The sequence below is a fragment of the Nomascus leucogenys genome, chromosome 9 (assembly GCF_006542625.1).
Source record: "Nomascus leucogenys isolate Asia chromosome 9, Asia_NLE_v1, whole genome shotgun sequence".
Classification (NCBI taxonomy): domain Eukaryota; kingdom Metazoa; phylum Chordata; class Mammalia; order Primates; family Hylobatidae; genus Nomascus; species Nomascus leucogenys.
The window spans coordinates 8,202,966-8,223,660 of NC_044389.1; the positions used below are offsets into that span (position 1 = coordinate 8,202,966).

General features: G+C 41.9%; 1 protein-coding gene across 4 annotated transcripts in view; it reads right to left on the bottom strand.

Moving 5' to 3' along the window:
- Positions 1 to 1,244: 1,244 nt before the first annotated feature.
- TEX26 (testis expressed 26) overlaps positions 1,245 to 20,695 on the bottom strand; it is a 42,983-nt gene continuing 23,532 nt past the window's right edge. For all 4 annotated transcript variants that reach the window (XM_030818408.1, XM_030818409.1, XM_003270244.3 and 1 more), the window contains 4 exons: positions 19,682 to 19,838; positions 10,325 to 10,501; positions 7,689 to 7,850; positions 1,245 to 1,903 (listed from right to left, as the gene is read on the bottom strand). In XM_030818408.1, coding sequence (XP_030674268.1) covers positions 1,842 to 1,903; positions 7,689 to 7,850; positions 10,325 to 10,501; positions 19,682 to 19,757 — 477 coding nt within the window. In that variant the 5' untranslated portion in view covers positions 19,758 to 19,838 and the 3' untranslated portion in view covers positions 1,245 to 1,841. The remainder of the gene's footprint in view (positions 1,904 to 7,688; positions 7,851 to 10,324; positions 10,502 to 19,681; positions 19,839 to 20,695) is intronic.

A 20,695-nucleotide genomic window follows, 5' to 3' on the forward strand; every position in this document is an offset into this window, starting at 1 on the left:
CCCCTAAAGCCCTGCTTGGCAGGTAGTAGGTGCTCAATAAGTATGTGTGGATCAAAGGGGCTACCATTTTTTAATATTTGGCTCAGGGCCCTGAGGGAGTATGGACCTCTGTTTTGGAACGGATGCTGTGAGGACAGTCAGGAAGTCCCACACTGCACACACTAAACCAGGAGACAGTCCATGTAAAGCTCCTAGGTGGCCACTGCAACAGTCTTAAGCACTCTAAGAAAGGCATAAAAGCAACTTAATGATCAAGTATTGACCAGATCTGAAAAGGACGTTGGGGCAGGGAGACACTCAGCTGATAAATAGAAAACTACCCCTGTCTAAAGCAGGGATGGTTGGGATATGACTGCCTTGATACAAAATGGGAGCAGGAAATAGGACAGGCCCAAATAAGGGGTCAAAAAAGAAAGGAAAAAAAAAAAAAAAACCAAAGCAACAACGACAACAAACTCTTGCTAATGGTGGGAAACCTAGAGGGCAAGCTCCTTCTCCACAAGAGCCCTGCTGGCGGCTGTGTGTATGTGTGTGTGTGCGCGCATGTGTGCACGTAAGAGCACGTGCGGGAGATGTAGTGAAAAGTACAGTGTGAAATGAGGAAATAAAGGATATCTTCTCAGTCAGTAGCCATGGGAAGAATGAGGAAGTACAAGGTCCTGAGAGCATAGAGATGATGGAATTTTTATATATTGGGGGAGAAACCCAAATCTAGTAATGACCATGTGTGATAAAAACTACTAGTATGATGAAAAACAATATATTTCCAAAACTAACATTAGAGGGGAAAATGAAGAAAATCAGCAAAAGTAAAACTAAAAAGAACAAACAGCAAATAGCAAGCAAAAAAAATGACATAGAAAACAAAACACAGTGTGTGAAGCATCACAGTTGCTCTGTGCTGACTAAATTCTCTGAAGGCAAAGACTGACATATTAGTTATGAAATAAAAGCTAGGCATAATTTATTTCTAGCAACAAAGGTACAAAGACAGATTGGGAATGAAAGCAAGGACATACTGAGCAAATGCAAAGGTAAAATCAAAATCAAATCAGCACCAATAGCAACATTAATATCAATTAAAATGCAATTTAAAGCCAAAAAGCATTAACCAGCCAAAGATGAATAGTATATAATGGGCAATGTTAATCAGTGAAGAAGCTCTGTATAATTCATAATCCCTAATAGAATACAAAATATAGCAGCCACATATATGAAGCAAAAACCCCAGAAATACAAGGGAAAATCGATAAAAATACATTTATTGTGGGAGGTTCCAATATTCTTTCAGAATTGAACAATTCAAGTATACAATTAAAGAAATAAGGAATTAAAAAATACAATAAACTATAATTTTTTTCTCTTATATTCATGTAATACACAAATTAATCATATACTTGATTAATGGCATTAAATAAAACTGCAACTGATTTCCCAAAAGCAGATTTTTAAACTTTCATTCATTCAAAGAAGAGATAAGGCAATAAAATGATTTCTTAAGTCTCTAATTACTGGGACATTAAGAAATCTCTTCCACATAATTCCTAGTTCACAGGAGAAATCAAAATTGAAACTACAAATTAAGTATCCAAAAGGGAAAAGAAAAAAACACTGTGTCAAAACCTATTGGATACAGCTAAAGCTATGTTCAGGGGAAATTTTGTAGACTTAATTTTATTGTTTAAAAATAAAGCGAAGCAAAAGACACAATTTTATGACTATCACAACATACTTGAAGCTATTTGCATCTTATTTTTCCTTGATAATTGAGAAAACGACTAGGAATGTCCTCGTGCTTCCATTGATTTTCAGATTTTCTTCATTTGTACTATTTTCCCTTTTCATTTCTTCTTTTTGTTAGTGTCACAGTGAGTACGAATAAAGTGATCAATAATTTGTCTATCTGAAAAGTATGAAGAAAAACAGGATGAAAATTTTCATGTAAGTATTTAAATGCTAAATTGAGAAATTCTAGGAAGGAAGAAAATATCTGATAATATTACTAAATACACAAATTTGGTAAGACCAAAATAATAGCAGGCTATTATACCTAATACCTAAACGGGCACAGTTGCGTAATTATTGATTAAGAAGACTAAACTTAATATTCAAGGGATTAGCAAACTTACTGGACAGAACACGAATTTCAGAATGAAACGGGCTTAAGTTTTAGTTCTGTGCTGGCAGTTGTTAGCAAATGATTTAACCTCTCCACTTCCTCAGTTCCTCATCTTTGCACAGCAGTACTTGCCGTGCACAGATGTTGGAATAGATTAGGGACACTGTGTGTGAAGCACCCAGACAGTGCCTGGCCCATCAAAAACAATAAATGGTTGCCTTATCCTTTTATTACTGGGTGCATAGTAATAAACAGTGATGATAATAGAAATTATTGTTCCAAAATTTTCATAGACGCCAGGGCTGCTTTTGTACCCACCGATACTGGTAAGCTTTACTGTCCTTGAATGGTAACTGTTTGACCTTGGGAAGGCCCTTCAACTCCCCCTCCCTGGCCTCCATTTCCTGATCTGTAACATTAAGGAGTCTTGTCTGGTTCTGAACATCTATGATTCCCTACTCCTAATGATATATATATATATATATATATATATATATTTTTTTTTATTTTTTTTTTTTTTTTTTTTTAGATGGAGGCTCGCTCTATTGCCCAGGCTGGAGGGCAGTGGTGCGATCTCGGCTCACTGCAACCTCTGCCTCCCAGGTTCAAGCAATTCTCCTCCCTCAGCCTCCTGAGTAGCTGGGATTACAGGCATGCACCACCATGCCCAGCTAATTTTTGTACTTTTAGTATAATCCCAGACTCCTGACCTCAAGTGATCCACCCGCCTCGGCCTCCCAAAGTGCTGGGATTACAGGCAGGAGCCACCGCACCCAGCCCCTAATCATATATATCTTTAATAGTACAGAGTGGAGCTGTAAAACTTTATTCACTCCCAGCAGTTATCACCTGTGCAGAGAAAACCAAAAAGGAGTGAAAATGCAAGTGATATCATGCTAATATTCAATGTTCATGTTATCCTGCTCAATGTCACAAATGCCAGTGGAAGCCCATAGATCAAGGATGTCTGTGTGTGCATGTGTGTGTCTGTGTGTGTGAGTGTGTGTGTTTGTTCCCGTTTTCTCTCCAATTATGTCTTCATTTGTTTGTTTTTGTGATTTCATGTTTAATTTTGAAGCATCCCTACCCTACTCCATACCTTGTCTCCAGTATTTTTTTAGTTGGCTATACTTTTCATAAAGTGAAATTCACTAATCTTTTGTTGTACAGTTTGATGAAGTGACACACGCATTACTGTAACCCATGACCACAGGATGATATAAATCATTCCTTCGATCCCAGAAGACCCTTCACGCGCCTTCCCAGTCAACACTCCCTACTTCAAGACAACCACTGTTCTGGTTTCTTTCATCAAAAATAAGTTTTCCTGGTTGTAGACCTTCAAATAAATGAAATCATACAGAAGGTATTCTTTTGTGTCTGGCTTCTTTCATTCAGCATGTTTTTGAGGTTCATACGTTTTGTTGTATATATCAATAACTAATTTCTTTTTATTGAGTGGTATTTCATTATGTGAATATATCACAGTTTGTTTATCTATTTTCCTACTGATGGAGATTTGGGTTGCATCCAGTTTGAGGCTATTAAGAATAAAGTGGTTATAAACATTCTTGTACACGTCCTTTTGTGGACATATGGTTTTCTTTCTCTTGGGCAAATACCCAGAAGTGGAATTTCTGGGTCATGGAGTAGGTATATGTTTATCTTTAGCAGAAGCTGCCAGACCTGTTTCCAAAGCGATTGTACTCTTTGATGGCTGGGCACAGTGGCTCATGCCTGTAATTCCAGCACTTTGGAAGGCCAAGGCAGGTGGATCACTTGAGGCCAGGAGTTTGAGACCAACCTGGCCAACATGTCAAAATCCTGCCTCTACTAAAAATACAAAAAAATTAGCTGGGCGTGGTGGTGCACACCTGTAATCCCAGCTGCTTGGGAAGCTGAGACATAAGAATTGCTTGAATCCTCAAGGCAGACGTTGCAGTGAGCCGAGATTGTGCCACTGCACTCCAGCCTGGGTGACAGAGGGAGATTCTGTCTAAAAACAAAAACAAAAACAAAACACAAAACAACAACAAAGTGATTGTATTATTTGCTCTTTAATATTCCCACCAATGGTATACGGGGTTCTGACTGCTTTCTCTCATTGATATTTGCTATTGTCAGTCTTTCTGATTTTAAGCATTTTAAGCATTGTCTCTATTACCAAATAATTTATAGCAAAGAATTTATATTAAAATAAGAAAAAAATCCTTTCTTCTGATACCAGAGGTATACATACACCGTTCACCAAGTTTTACATGAATTAGTAAAAAGGATGAGTGTGTAAAATTTAATGTCAGTTTAACTGTTCAAAAAGGCTACCAGTTGTAAGTCAAATGATAGCAATCTTTATTATGTATAAATGCAAATTCATTTCCTCATGATTTTGTTTACACTGTTGCTTCTGCCAGGAATGGTCCTGCTTCTCCTTACTATGCAGATTCATCTGTAAGACTTATAGGACCCCTCCTCCAGGCAGCCTTTCCTCATCTCCTGTCCATCCACAGGGTTGGGAGTACCCCTCACAGGCTGCTACCGTACCCGAAGATTACTTTGATTACAGAACTGGTGACATTTTAAATGTGTCTATCTCCCATACCAGATAATGAGTTCCCTGAGAAGAAGATTCTTTATTTATCTTTGTATCAACTGAGCATTTATTGAGTAAATACATTGATTCTTAATATTGAATCACAGGCTAGGAAGAAATGCCTTTTACATGGCCATTTGTGGGAGTTTCAGTTGGAGGAAGAGAGGGCGAGGGAGCAATAGCTGAACAAATTCACAGAAAACTGGGTATCAGATCATTTTACCTTTCAACTGGGGGAAAAGTGGACTGATGACACAGTCTTTACCAGTAGGAAACAGTTGCCCAATGAGTAAGCTTTTGAGCGGTCTGAAGCAGACTCAAAGATTAAAACAATTTTGAAAGTAGAATAGTCACTAAAGATAACTAGCTCAACCTCCTCAAGTTATAAATAAACTGAATACCAAATAGTGGTGACACAAAGAGTTAGTGGAAATGAAAGGTTTGCCTTTAGCTCTCTCTCCTTTACGCTTTCACAGCTTTATTTTTTGTCATATTGGAGTTTTCTCTTCTCTGTGTTTCACCCTCCAACACACACCATTTCTCTCTCACACCCCCACCTCCCACCCAACTTGGTCCATTACTTAAGAACAAGCCTGGCCTTTTCCCTTTCTCTCTCTCTGTATCTCTTTCTCTCTTTTAAAATGTACCTGTTCTAGGCTTCTATTCCATCAGAGCCTACAACCTATGAGAGATAATCCTGTAAAATAATTTAAGCTGAGTTGATAATAATTCTGCTTAACACATCTGCCAGGTTCTTAAATTATCTGCATATGTACTCAGCCACAAAATCTCTGCTGTGATACTCACCAGCTGAAAAGCATCAGTGCCATCCCTGACACTAGAAAATGACAAGAGGTTTTGGGCACAAGAATTCAGAGGGAATCTTCCATTTGTTTCTCAGCTTCTAATAAAGCTGGCATTGATGAGTGGGCCATTCCACAGCAGAGCTTGGAAAGAGGAATGAAAATCCATGGGAAGCAGATCCTGCATCAGCCCAAGGCAGCCCCAAAGAGCAAAGCTCTGGGGCATGAGCCTTCAGGCACCTGCCCCTGGTGCTGCCCTGAGGGAACCAGGAAAGCAGAAGAGCTAAGAAAAAACAAAACCATAGCTTATTCTAAGTTACCTTGTTAGCTAACAGGTCTACCTCACCTGTCTGGGGAGGAAAGCCCCATTAGGTGGACAGAGTGTTTACCCGAAAGATCAGCTTTCCACGGCATCTTGGAGAATGTAGATCCGAGGCTGCCAGAGCACTTTGAGGAGTCCCTAGTTCACCCTCAGGGGCGCCACTAAGGCTTGGATTGCACCTGACACACAGTAAGAGACAGCAGTGCCTGCAGCCACCATGGTTTCCATGGGGGCAGAGAAATGACAGCTGCATCTGCATTGCAAGTCCCTGGGCAGATGGGAGCATCTGCTTAGGGAAGACAAAAATTCTCTTTCTACAGGGTCCAACAGATGTGGATCCTAAAGGTAAAAAGAGCTCCTTGTAAAATGCAGAGGATAATTTTACATACAAAATTGAGAGCAAGAACAGGCAGGCTGACTTGAGCTTGCTGCAGAGCTTTGGCTGGGATCTCTGGGAAGATTGAGCTAGCGGACCCTTAGGAGCCTCTTGGTTTTCTTCTGAGGTGCCAGACTGGCCTAGAGGCATCTGTGGAGAGCAGGGAGGCATGATACTCCCTCCATGTTCCTTTCTCTCAACAGAAAACATATACTCCTGTCTCAATAGGAGGGAAACACCTGCTTCTCGTACCTCCCTGAAACCCAGCATTCAAGTTCTTAGAAGGGTCTTTAGGCTCTCAGCCCTCAATGTGTGAGAGTGGAAAATACTTCCTTTCTCCCAGCACACACACACACACACACACCCCTCCCTGTCAGCCTTGACTACGGTAGGTTTTCAGTCTTTCTTAGGGCAGGAGATCCCAAAAACGAGGGTTTCAGCGAGAATTTCAGAGGTGCAAGCTCTTTTGATTGTGGCTGGGGACAGCACCTGGAGGCCCAAGAGAGTCAGACAAGAGACAGAGAGCCCTTGGAGGGATCCCACATGGCCAGTGGAAGTCCCAACCTCATCACAGGGCACACAATAAGTTAGTAGCCCCCAAATAGCCTAGAGCACAAAATAGGGTACAGAAAATGATCAGCTGGGTACAAGAATAAATATTAGACTGTTGTTGATATTTTTTACTTCCTTCTGTAACAGTTTGTATGTTTTATAAATGTATGTGATACATTAGTTTAGTTGGCATATGAATATATTTTATATAAATTTTTACATCTGCATTGGGTGATGTACTCACAAATGAGGAGGAATAGGGGGTGTGTGATCCCTCACGTAGGATACTGAGAGGGAGCTGCAGGAAGAGCTCAGTTTCCTCTCCTTAAGCTCTCTTATTCTCTGAGTTGACATTTTACACACTCTCAGACTGACCAGTTGCACCTAAGATGCTTCCAAATCAATTCCAGTCACTTGGCTGCAAACTAGGATAAGTCTTTTGTCATGTGGAGTGAAGCCATATCAATGGCATTTGCTCTCCTTGAGAGAGTGATATATAGAGATTTTCCTGTACCTTAAAAAGCTTGTCACAAAAATGTACCAGCAAACAGAAAATAAAGGTTAGACAAAATACAGCAAAACAACGTGACTGTACAAACACCCAAAGGAGAAATCAATTAGCTCTAAGAAAAAGAGGAATCATCCTGGAGCAATATAACCACAGGCAAAATGAGATCAGAAATGAGGGAAAAGCTGTATGTCTCTTTTTTAATAAGTGGGGATATAGCCACCGGGGCCTCCTTAAAGGAAAATGTCTTTTCAGTGGATTGAGGTTTGCACAACACTGTGAGATTTTTTTTTTTTTTGAGGCAATGTTTTCATTTTTGTGGGCATTCAACTCCAGTGGCTAGAACTTTGAACAGTTTCTATTTGGCAAAAGCAATGTATTGTGATCTGTAAGTGTGTGAAATAAGACCTCATCTTACCTTTGTAGGAAACACTCTGAAGGTACTCTTTGACTTGAGAGGAAGTAAATGAGTTTAAAAGCATTAAGAAATCTGGGTAGGTTTTGTCGTAGTCACTTTGGTACGTGGTCTGTTTCTTCGTGTGCTCTTGGTTCCTCAGGTAGCTGTGCAGCACAGAAGGCACTATAGAAATACACAAGGGAGGAGAGGTCGGGAGGCTGGCACCCAAGCACACCAGTCTTGCCCTTATCGTTTGAAAATGACCCTGACAGCCCCCAGCCCAGCTTTGAGCTTAGGCAGCGTCCTTCATGATGCTGGACACTAAGGCTCTGTATTAAACAAGTTCTTCCAATGACCAGGGCTGAGCAGAGCTACAGGGACTTCCAGCCTGTTGCTGCTGGAAGTGGCAGTGATGGGAGACAATGACCAGAAGGGTGAGTTTGACCATCACTTTCAGAAGAGAAGTTTTCCCTGAACTTGACTCTTATGCAGGTCAGTGTGTTGTGATGGTGAAGGAAACGGAAATATTTCACCCCAAATTACACGTCTTTGATATACTTTGAGATGGCTGTTGAGAAGGCCTGCAGACAGAAGTAGTCCTGCGAAGTTGTCTTTGAGAGTGGGGTGACCTGCATCCACAGGGAATCCGCACTGATGAAGCCTGGCTTTCCAAGGCCTTCCCTTGTCTGGATCTAAGAAAGATTAACTAAGCTCAGACTTCATAGGTCTAAAAGAAACTTTTACCATCATTCTCTCTGGGGGCTGCTACCACTGAACAACACCATCTTTGCTAGCCAGGCCTCCTCTTCTCCGCCTCCCATAACCTGTTTAGCCAGCTCTTTCTATAACCTCAAGATGATATAAAAGCATCAACCCTCCTGTCATTTCTTTGAGTTCTCATATTTTGCTTGACTCCCATGCATGTTAATAAATTTATATGCCTTTTCTCCTTTTAATCTGCTTTTTGTCAGTTGATTTTTCAGCAAACCTTCAGAGGGTAAAGAGGAAGTTTGCCCTTGGCCACTATGATGGTGACATTCACTGCCTGCTTAATAAACAAAGTTCCTCATAGAAGCTTCTTCTTCTTTCAGGACATCTCCTGTGCACATTTGGGATGGCACAGTAAGGGACCTCCCTCCAGGGACCTAGGCATCTTTGGATGAGCATTTTAGAAGAATGATGGTGTTTACAGTCATCACTCATTGTCCATTTGGACTAATGGGGGTCTGAGGTACAGGAAACACCCAAATCACTTATATTTGATTATGAATATTGCTCATTTCATGTGAGTTCTGATATTCCAGAAACTATCATGAAAAAAATAAAATCACGGTGTAAAAACCAAATTTTCATGACCTGCCCAATCCTTTTAAACCTTAAGAACACCTTCCAGCTCCAGGGATCCCCTTTAAGGGGTCATTGGCCAAATGGAGGAACCAAACTGGTGAGAGGATTTGACACTGCACCCCGAGAAGAGTGTTTGTAGGGCCTGGAAATGCTTTAACTGGAAAAGAGAAGACTTAGAAGGCATGTAACAAGGTTTTTTGGAGAGTAATAGATTTATACTAAATAACATCCATGGGAAGAAGTGGAACCAGTGGCTAGAAGTTTAGCAAGGAATATTACAGCTGCTACAACTTCTACACGGAGCATCGAACAATTAAGGGGGATGGGGCTACCCTGAAGTGGATACGCAGGGGCACTGTCACCCCTTGGCAAGGATGGAGTCAGGAAGATTCACACACATGAGGCTCTGGACGAGGTAATTTCTAGGCCACCTTCTAACCCCAAGGTGCTAAGCGTCTATTCTTTGATTATTGTCTCAAGTGCTGCTTGACCCCAACCCCATGCCAGGAATGAATCATGTCTCAGACTGACACCAAGTTTTCTGCTTAACTAGTAGCTTGGAGGTGGCTTGGTCATGGAATTTTTAAAAACTTTCAAGGGATGCACATGTGGATACACTTCCAGTAGAAAATTGAGACTAAATTGGATTCCCGCCTCATTGCTTTCTGTCACTTGACAGCAACTGCATCCTTCCCTCTCATTTTTTAGAAGGAGGAAGTATCCCCTAATCCCAACCACTGCCCCTCCCCAGCAGGGATGACACTCATTTCTTGGCCTAAGCAGTCAGTCATCTTCTGAAATGTACTGGCTCCCTGGGTTCCAGGTTGGGAGCCACAGCAACAAGGTTCTGATTTCATGCCAGGATCTCTGGCTTTCTCCACGACTATTACCAAAACGGGCTGCCAACGCCCTCTGTGTTGAGAAGTTTTGGAGCTAGGGGTTAGGATCTATGAGGTTGTTTTAGAAACCGCAGCTAGGCTGGGCTCATCCCTGTAACTCCAGCCTGTAACCCCAGCACTTTGGGAGGCCGAGGCGGGTGGATCATCTGACATCAGGAGTTTGAGACCAGCCTGGCCAACATGGTGAAACCCCATCTTTACTAAAAATATAAAAAAATTAGATGTGCGCCTGTAATCCTAGCTACTCGGGAGGCTGAGGCAGATGAATCGCTTGAACCTGGGAGGCGGAGATTGCAGTGAGCCGAGATTGTGCCACTGCACTCCAGCCTGGGTGACAAGAGCAAAACTCCGTCTCAAAAAAAAAAAAAAGAAAAGAAAAGAAAAAGAAAAAGAAACTGCAGCTGTACTCACCTAGACCCTGAGAAGCAATGGGCAAGCTTGAGTAGCATCCATATTTGAAACTGAAATCTTGAAGCTCAGGAATTTTAGCTGGAATTTGGTAATTCCTTCGGAATTCTGTGTCTGGAGGTTGGGGAAGTAACTTTTTCCTTTCCAGAGACAAGTGAGAACTTTTCTTAATCTTCTGAGCTGGGGTGGAATGGAAATGGAAGGCAATACTTACTCCTTGTGAACAAAGTAGCTAAACCCACTCTTGTTGTATTTAGAGGTCCGGTCAATGTGCCCTGTACGAACACTTCGATGGAGAAATAATTTTCTGCTTTATCAGTCACAGGAAGTATATGCTCAAATGATCAGAAGTGGTCTCTAGTGAATATATTTTTATGTCATGAGTCTGCTCAGTGGGCACAGAAGACACTCATCACTCCACTGGGTCTGTCTTGTCCCTGGGGCAGAGGTGGGTGTCAGAGAGATTTTGGATAGGGCCAGGTTTGCCATATAAAACATGGGATGCCCAGTTAAATTTGAATTTCAGATAAATAATGACTTTTTTAGTGTAAATACTTGCTATGTACTGCATATCATTATTCAAATTTAACTGGGCATCCCATAGTTTTATTTGCTTAATCTGGCAGGCTTAGATGGGGTGGTGTATATCATCTCCATTACCTGGAAAAAAAAAAACACTCGAAGCTCATCCCTTACTGATGGAGGGTTAGGCATCACTGGCATTAGTGGATAGCACCACTGTTATTTCTTTTAAATATCTCTGCTAAAACATATTCATTCAATATCTATGAAGCACTGAAGCCAGTGTTACAAACATTATCCGATTACAGAGGCAAGAGTCACAATCCATCTCACTTAGAATGAGTTCATTCCTGATTCTTGCTACAAAGCCTTAGTTCAGAGACATATCATGTAACACCATCTTTATTCAGAAAGACAAAGATGTCAAAAACATGACTTTCATGAGCAATGTCCAAACAGTGCAAATTACTATTGACACTGAACTCAATTATCCTCCAAATTAGTTTTCCAATAGATCTTTTCAAAATAAATCCTAACATATATTGCATATCAAACGATTTATAATGGTACCTACTGGTATACATCTTATATCAAAGGATACATAATTGCACCTACTGGTACTTGACAGCATTTTTATATTGATTTTTAAACAATGATTTCTGTCTAGACCAGCAGAGGAGGAGAGGATTCCAGTACATGTTGCCTCTTACTTTAGATAACTCAGGAGGAGAGGGCATGGGTATTCAATAGTCCTCGTAATGACCTCATAAACTGCCCATACAGAAGACAGGTTATAGAGGGGAGGAACTTGTGGGGCTCAAAATCAGGGCACCCCTTAAGATATTTTGGAAAACCCTATGGTACTGTTCCTATAACTTCCAACTATAACTTAGTGCTATGATTTGAATGTGTCCCCGCAAAAGCAATCTTAATCCCTAATGCAATAGTGTTGGGAGGTGGGGCCTAATGGGAGGTGTTTGGGTCATGGGCACTCTGCCCTCATGAGTGGATTAATGCTGTTATCGTGGGACTGTGCTAATTACTGCAAGAGTGGGTTCCTGACAAAAGGGTGAGTTTGGCTTCCTTTCTCTCTCTCTCACTTTCACGCTCTTGTCCTTCCATTTTCCACCATGGGGTGATGCCGCAAGGAGGCTCTTGCGAGGTGCCAGCACTATGCTCTCGGCTTCTCAGCCTCCAGAATCATGAAACAAATAAATTTATTTCATTATAGATTACCCAGTCTCACATATTTGTCAAAGCTGTACAAAACAGACTAAGACACTTGGCTTTTTCACTAGGAACTTTATAAGCAAAAACAAATTTCCACTGAAATACTTGATGCTTTTATCTATATCTCTTCCCTAGAGCTACCACTCGAGAATAAATGTTTCCAGTTCCTATATCAGTTCTGTGCTATTTGCCAAGGTTATACATAATTAAGTCATCGTTCTATCTTAAGACAATTAGTGTGAATACAAAGATATCTACAGAACAAACAGGTAGGGAATGCGGTAAGTCTTGCAACCCTAACATTTGGAACTGTGGATCTCACGTGGAAATATGACATCAGAATCACCTGGGAAGGGTCTCTCAGAATACATCTGCTGACCCTCATTCCAGACATTGAGAACCTCCAGAAGTGAGCCCTAGGCACTTAGATTGTGAAAACAAACCACCCATGTGCTTAAGAATTACTGACTCAGAGCTTAAATAGGGTGCTACAGGAGCCCAGAGAGAGTATGAGGGGCTGTGTTGGAGGAAGAGGAGGATGACAAGGACTAAAAGGCAGTCACAGTAAGGAGCTTTGACAACGGTCAATACAGAAGCAAAGAGTGCATAGTGTGTTTGTGAAACTTGGCCTGGCTCACAGAAGGGTGGGACATGCAGGGCAGGGAGGAGGAGCTGAGGGTGAAATAGGAGAGGCAAGCTGGGGCCAGGCTGTGAAGGGTCTGGAACATCCGTTCCACATGAACAATGATGGACCGGCATAGAGGTGGAATCATTGGAGATGAAGACCCACAAAAGGCAAAAGTCAGGACCTAGACTTAAATATCTATAGAATGAACGGGGAATGTGGTGAGCCTTACAACCATAACACTTGGAACTAGAGATCTCACATGGAAATAAGACATCAGAATCACCTGGGAAGAGTTTTGCAGAAGACAAAGAGTCTCACTCTTCATTGATCCTCAGTACTTATCACAGTAATAGAACTCATTAAGTATTTACTAAGTTAATGAGTGAATGCACACACCAAAAAACCTGGAAACATAATTGCTATAGATTAGCAATTAATATCTGAAGTACACTCTAGTGACTGCCTATGTGATCAAGCTATGCTTAAGGTAACCCTTAGTAAACTATATATTGTTCATTCCATAGCATGGGCTTAGTTCTTTTAAACTGAGGCTTTTGTTTCTTTATAAAATGTTGTGTTAATGAGCTTCATGCGTTATTTGGAAGACAGGTTCCTGATAAAAAGGGACCTAAGCAACACCTAAAACCCCCATAGTTGTGCTGAAGTATGGACAGAAATAATAACTATGAGTTAGAGCTAATCTGACCCAATGATGCCTCCCCCCAGGGGTCCTGTTCCTCAGGAGCTCAGCTCCCCTGGGTTTCTTTTCTACTGGAGTAAAACTGGAATGGTTGAGCCCAAAGAAAGAAACTGGCCCATTTAAGATTAGGTATGGCATCTGCAGAAAAGCCCAAACAAAAGTAAGTCTTTAGTAAGGACCGTTCAAAACTATTAGGACCAGCCGGGCACTATGGCTCATGCCTGTAATCCCAGCACTTTGGGAGGCCGAGGCAGATGGATCATGAGGTCAGGAGATGATCGAGACCATCCTGGCTAACACTGAGAAACCCCATCTCTACTAAAAATACAAAAAAAAAAAAAAAAAAAAATTAGCCGGGCATGGTGGCAGGTGCCTGTAGTCCCAGCTACTCGGGAGGCTCAGGCAGGAGAATAGCATGAACCCGGGAGGCAGAACTTGCAGTGAGCCAAGATCAGGCCACTGCACTCCAGCCTGGGCGACAGAGTGAGACTCCGTCTCATAAACAAAAAACAAAAAACAAAAAAACCATTAGGACCATTGACACATAACCTATAGCCAAGTGGGAACTAGCTCCGCTGTCTATCAGCTGTATGTACTGATTCATCAAAGCCACGTTCTCTAAGCCTGACTGTGAAAAGCAGCACCTTTCAGTGCTCCTCAGTCATTTACCTTAACTCCATAATGAGGATAAAAAGCTAAAACACGGCCCTTGTGCTTCAGAAGCTTAGATTATTACAATATCATAAGTCCTACAAAAGAAGTAAGAACCAGGGCTGTTAAAACACATGGAGGGCCAACAACACAAAGGTGGAGGATCGAAGAAGGCTTCCAGAAGAGAGGCGAGGCCTACAACTAGACTTAAATTATGGGTAGACAGAGGCTGAGAAGGAAGGGAGACCTGCTCCACAGGGAGGAAGCAATGTGTGCCACCAGCACAAGGCCACGAGACATGGAGGTATGTGGAGGCTGTGAGTCGGGATGGTCGGCAAGGTCATGAGGGTGGGGGCTGACAAGGGACGAGGCGGCATGGCGGCCGGGACTAGATTGTACAGAACTCATGTAAGGCATTTAGCTTTTATCCTGAGGACAAGGAAAATTCACTGAAGGGTTTTAATCCATAAAGTGACATCAGTTTGCACATCTGGAGACTCACAATGGCTGTCTTATGGACAGTGGGTTAGAGGACACAAAACTGGAAAAGCTCACTGGGAAAGCTCCTCTATCTGCCAGGTGGTGAAAGAATTGGAGGGAACCTATGGATAATGCAGAAAGATCAGCTGCCGGAGGAAGGAGATGAGTTGGAATGCTCATGAGGCTTTTACCCAGCACCCAATATAGGAAACTGAGGGTCTGAGGAGAGGTTTGGGAAGAGATACAAATGTGGAGGTTCTCAGGATAGTTGTTCTTTAAAGGAATCAGAAACTCTAATAGTTAGAGGCCAAACAGGAAAATGACCAGAGAGAAGGAGTCAAAAAAGTAGGGGGAAACTGGGAATGTGTGGCAGCTCAGAAATACAAGAACAGTGGTCTGAGAGAGAGAGCAGAATCCACAGTTAAACGATGCTCAAAAGTTGGGTAAGATGCAAATGAAAAAATCTCCATTGAAGGTCATTGCAGACCTTGAAAGGAGCAGTTCAGTGAATGGTGGGGGCAGACACCAGGTTGGAAGGGGTTGAAAAGTCAAAGGGTAAGCTTCCCATTAAACCCAGTGGATTGTATCCCTGCAGTTAGGACTCCTCTGTCCCCAAACTCCATCAAAATGATCGTAGATTAAAAATATTAACACATTTTTTAGAAAATGGAAAGCAAATGTAGATGTAGCAACTGATTGAGCAAAGTAGAGGAAGCTGAAGCCTAGATGACTGCAGAGGGGAATAACAAAGAAGTGAACTAGGTAACTCACACTACAGAACACTTGCAGGCTCAAAGATAACAGGTATAGTGGAAGGCAGGGAGCGAGGCTCAGGGCTGAACACGGAGGCTTGGCTGAAAGCTTGAATACCAAGTGGCTTTCTGGATCACCTTCATAACCCCGCATAGTCATATGACTATTCCTTCCTATTTAGAAGTTTATTCTCTGCAAAACTGAACCAAAGAAGCTCTGGACTGAGGGACACCAGGCACAGTAAAAGGTGAGTGGAGTGAGATGCTTGATTGAAAAAAAGAGGGGTCAGTGAAAGACTGCACACCAGCCAGGAAGATCCCAACCCCTTGCTTCGCCAATCCTGCTCTCAGAATGCCAGCAGTCAGCATTACCTCTCTGGAGAGACTTATCCACAAATAATGGCATTTAGGGATTTCCCCCAAAAAAGATAGCTCATCCTCTAATCACCTAAGTCAAATACCAGCTAACAAGTCCCTTCTTTGTACATAGTTTTTAATTATATTTGAGTACCTCCTTTGTAGGTTTTTGAGCCCTGGAGTTTAATATTTTGTGTGCACCCACTTTAAGAAAAAGAAGAGTCCACAAAAGTGAAACTTGAGTTTTATTAGCTTTATAATAAATCTGCCTCTGCTCCCTTGCAAATATGGACAATCAAATTTTCATTAGACCATTAAGACACTCAGAGAAAAATAGAAACGATGCAAGAAACAGATGAAAATGCTGAAAGTTAATTATATCATGAATATCTTAAAATTCATGAGAATTACTGCATCTATAAAATAAGAACAGAATGCTGTTTTTAAAAAATAATTGGAGGGAGGAAGAAAGAGAGCTTAGAAATTAAAAATATGAGACCTGTAATAAAATTTAATAGAAGAGCTAGATTAAAAAGTAAAGAAGTTTTCAGCCGGGCATGGTGGCTCATATCTGTAATCCTAGCACTTTGGGAGGCCGAGGTGGTTGGATTGCCTGACCACAGGAGTTCAAGACCAGCCTGGGCAACATGGTGAAATCCGGACTCTACTAAAAATACAAACAAATTAGCCAGACGTGGTGGTGTGTGCCTGCAGTCTCAGCTACTCAGGAGGCTAAGGCATGAGAATTGCCTGAATCTGGGAGGCAGAGGCTGCAGGGAGCCAAGATCACACAACTGCACTCCAGCCTGGTGGAGACTCTGTCTCCATGAAAAACAAACAAACAGACAAAACAGAAAAGGTATAGAAGTTTTCAAATAAACAGAACAAAAATACAAAGAGAAAGAAGCTAGGAGAGAAAAGGTAAGATAATTCAAGGCTTGATCCAACTATCCAGTAGCTTCCTAAGAAAGGGTGTGTTGGAGGAACTTTCGAAAGTATATTCTTATCAATCTGGAAATGTCTTTTTTTCTTCATTACACTTGCTTGATAGTTTGGCTGGATATAGAATTTTAGATTGGAAATCACTTCCCTTCAACACATTTTTCCAAATGTCTTCTAGCATCCAGGATTTCTATGTAGAAGACAGATGCCATTTTAATTTCTGATCCTTTCTTATGTCATCCCCTGGAAACCCTTAAGATCTCTTTATTCCTGACATTCTGAAATTCCACACTTACATGCATTAGTGACAGTCTTTTGTCATTCATTATGTCAGGCATTCAGGGGCCCTTTCAATCTAGAAACTCTGAGAATTTTTTCCTGCATTACTCCTTTAATATTTTTCTCTCCTCTCTTTTCTCTGTTCTGTTCTGTTCTGTCATTGTGTTTGGAAAAAATTTTGGTAAGTGTACAACAAAGTAGGAAAAAAATAGTGACAGGCATGTAGAAAAGTAAACACATAGAGAAAAGCAATTAATTCTGGTAAAAATAAGAGAAAACAACAAGTAAAGGAAATAATGAAATACAACTTGGCTCAGCAGCAAACATTTACGTACTCATGTAATCACAGTATGTCATATCATAATATATACACTAGCAATCGAATTTAACAAGAAATCTGTAATATAATTATATTGACATGATGGATGGAGGGCCAGTGAGACAGAGTTATAGGACAGCCAAATCCTCAGCTTCCAAAACGGAAGTCAATAATGTCTAAAATTCATGAATGAAGAAGAGCAGTAGAAGCATATTATTTAAAAATCACATAAGAAGAAATAGTTAACCAGATTGAAATTGTCTGCCAATGAGGAATAGGAGTAGGGATGGGGCAGGGTAGGTCAAGGAACTACTGTTGTTTCTTTATATGCCTGTAACTAATCATTTAAGTATATGCATACATTTGTTTAATAAAAGTAAATTTTAATTTTTAAAAACTGTAAACAAGAAGTTAGGAATTCAGAACACCATGTGTAAACTGACTCTTGAAGGAATTTTAGCTGGGAAGGAGGTAGTTCTAATAAGAGAAGCCAGACTGCCTGGGTTCAAATCCTAGACTCCACCAGTCCCGAGCTGGGCAACCCTGGGCATGTTGCTTAACCACACTGAGTTTTAGATCCCCCTCTTTGATTGGAGGTAATAACTTCACAGGTTGTGAAAATTAACTGTGTTGATTTATGAAAAGCTAAGGGCTTAGTAAACGTTGGCTGTTTATGAAGGGAAGCAGAGAAATGAGCAGTAGCTAAAAGAAAAGATGGGGCTGAGGGAAAGCTCTGTTTTTGTTTTCATCTGGAACATGCTAGACGGGATATACTACAGTCAATGTGCATGCTGGTGGGGTGGGATTAATACTTTAGAGATGGAGGGATGATGTTGGGGAAAAGGCCAGAGAACTGGAAAGATAAAGTTCTTGTTCAGGGGACAGGGAGACAGAACCACAGCTCACAGGGATTGATGGTTCTGTTGGGGCAGGAAAGGGGATGTAGGATGAAGGTGGAGACACCTAGGCCTTGAGAGGTGTGTCATTCTCCTGTCTTCAGGTGAACAGGGGCCCTCAGCACTCCCCGGCTTGTGTTCAGAGCCCACAGGGCAGCCAGCCTTCCTCAGCAGTCACTGGGTGTCATTATTTTGTCACCAAAAAGTAGGAGAACATCAATACTCCAACTGCCATTGTGTCATGGGCCATGCAGCAGCATGTGTAGCTTTCTCAGTAACTTAGGAAAAGGTTTCTGTCTGTGATTTTAAAAATATAATCAATTTTCATGAATTCTCAATAAAGTAAATTTCCTGCTGATAAACAAGAACAAAATTGCATTGAATCACCAAATATGTCATTTCTGGAAAAAGTGTCAGCATAGATGGAACTCATTTTTGACCCCCTGAGACATGGGAGCTATGATGTCATCTCTACTTACCCTACAAAAAACCAGTCAAAGGTGCTCCCAGCCACAGAGCCCTAAGGGCAGAGCCAGGTGAAGCATGAGAGAATCTGCATAGCAGAGTTCCTATCCCAGGACACGTGTGCTCTTCCAGGAAGCAGGATGAATAGCATGCTGGACTTTTCGTCTCTAACAAGGGAGAGAATAAAATGGCCCTCACTTCATCCTCTCATGGTTTCCTATTTATCTACAGAAGACACCAGTATCCCATTCACATGGAACTTCAAGGCAGACTCCTATTAATCCCTTATCTCTGACATCTGTCAGTCACTCATCCCTATCATTCATTTATTTGTTCAACCAATATCTATTTTCATCACCTGTGATAAGCCAGGCACTGGGGTGGGTGCTGGTGAGACAACGTGAGCCAAGAGCCACAGCCCCTACCCTGGAAGGGGCTTATGGCTGACTGAAGTGCCCATGCCACCACTTTGCAGATCCTGCCTCCACCCGCACTGCCACAGCCCTGTGTCAAGCCACCTCACTCCTCTCTGCACTCCTCTAACAGCCTCCTCCTGTCCACCTTCCTCCTGAAAGGCCATCTCCATTCTTCACTCTGCAGCCAGTGTGAGGCTTCTAAAAGCTGACATCTGAATTGTGTCACTACCTTAATAAAAACCTCTTAATTGCTTTTGGGATGAACTCCAAACTCTTTAGTATGCCCTGTAAGGCCCTTCCAGACTGGGTGCTCTCTGCCCATGTTGATCTCCTCCCTCAACTCTCCCTTTGCCCTTGATGCGCTACTCTTGCTGAAGTTCTTTTAGTTCCTGAAATATTCCTCCAGGTCTTCAATCCTGTAACAAAACTCTCCCCTACCTCTTTGCCTGGCTAATTCCTCTTTATCCTTTGGGCCAGCCAGGGAAGCCTTTCCTGACCCCCCATCCCACACTAGGCTGGATGTCTTCTTGTATGCCCACAGCAACCTGCATTTCCCACAAGGTGCACCTTTTTACACTTGATGGTTTTTATTTGCAAAGTTGCCTGTTTCCATGCCTAGACTTTGAGTTCCTTGAAGGAGAAGAACACACTCATGTTGCCGACCACTGCAACTCCAGTGCCTACCACATGACCCGGGAAAAAAAGAAAAACAAATGTGTTTACCTTTTGATCTGTCCACAAAGTCTCTCTTAGTAAGGGAAATAAACTGATTTGATAGCGCCTTGTTAACTTCTTTCATTGAAGCAGGGATTTTCCAAGGGAGGCAGTTGTTTAATGTCCCCGTTTGTTGACAGTGAGGTAGTGTCCACAGGAAAATGTCCTATCAAAGCAAACACGATTTTCAAGAAAATCCATATGGGTTCACCTAATAGGATCAATAATCTGAGTGTCTGTGTGCACATATTCTTCAGAATCCTTTACAACCAGCTGCCACTGCAGGTGCATGGATGCAGGGAGCCCGTCAACAGGAGCCATTGGTTGACCCAGCCGAAACGCAGGCTGTGTACATTTCTTTGACTTTTCACTTTGAAAACGAGAAAATGAGATTGAAAACTTCAAAGAGTTGTGCTTCCAACCAGAAATCTACAGATAAGACTAAGGGAAGAAATAACCCATGTTAATTCTAGTTCTGGCCATTCCCAAGGAGCACAGGCAGTGGCTGCTTTCCCCTTGGGAGCCCCTGAGGAAAACCCTGCCTCACGTGCAGAGGCCTCAGCAACTTCCTGAAGGACAGGAAGGGCCAGCACTCTCTTCTCACTTCCAAATGTCCAACAATGATAGACTGGATTAAGAAAATGTGGCACATATACACCATGGAATACTATGCAGCCATAAAAAACGATGAGTTCATGTCCTTTGTAGGGACATGGATGAAGCTGGAAACCATCATTCTCAGCAAACTATCGCAAGGACAAAAAACCAAACACCGCATGTTCTCACTCATAGGTGGGAATTGAACAATGAGAACACATGGACACAGGAAGGGGAACATCACACACCGGGGACTGTTGTGGGGTTGGGGGAGGGGGGAGGGATAGCATTAGGAGATATACCTAATGCTAAATGACGAGTTAATGGGTGCAGCACACCAACAATGCACATGTATACATATGTAACAAACCTGCACGTTGTGCACATGTACCCTAAAACTTAAAGTATAATAATAATAAAATAAAA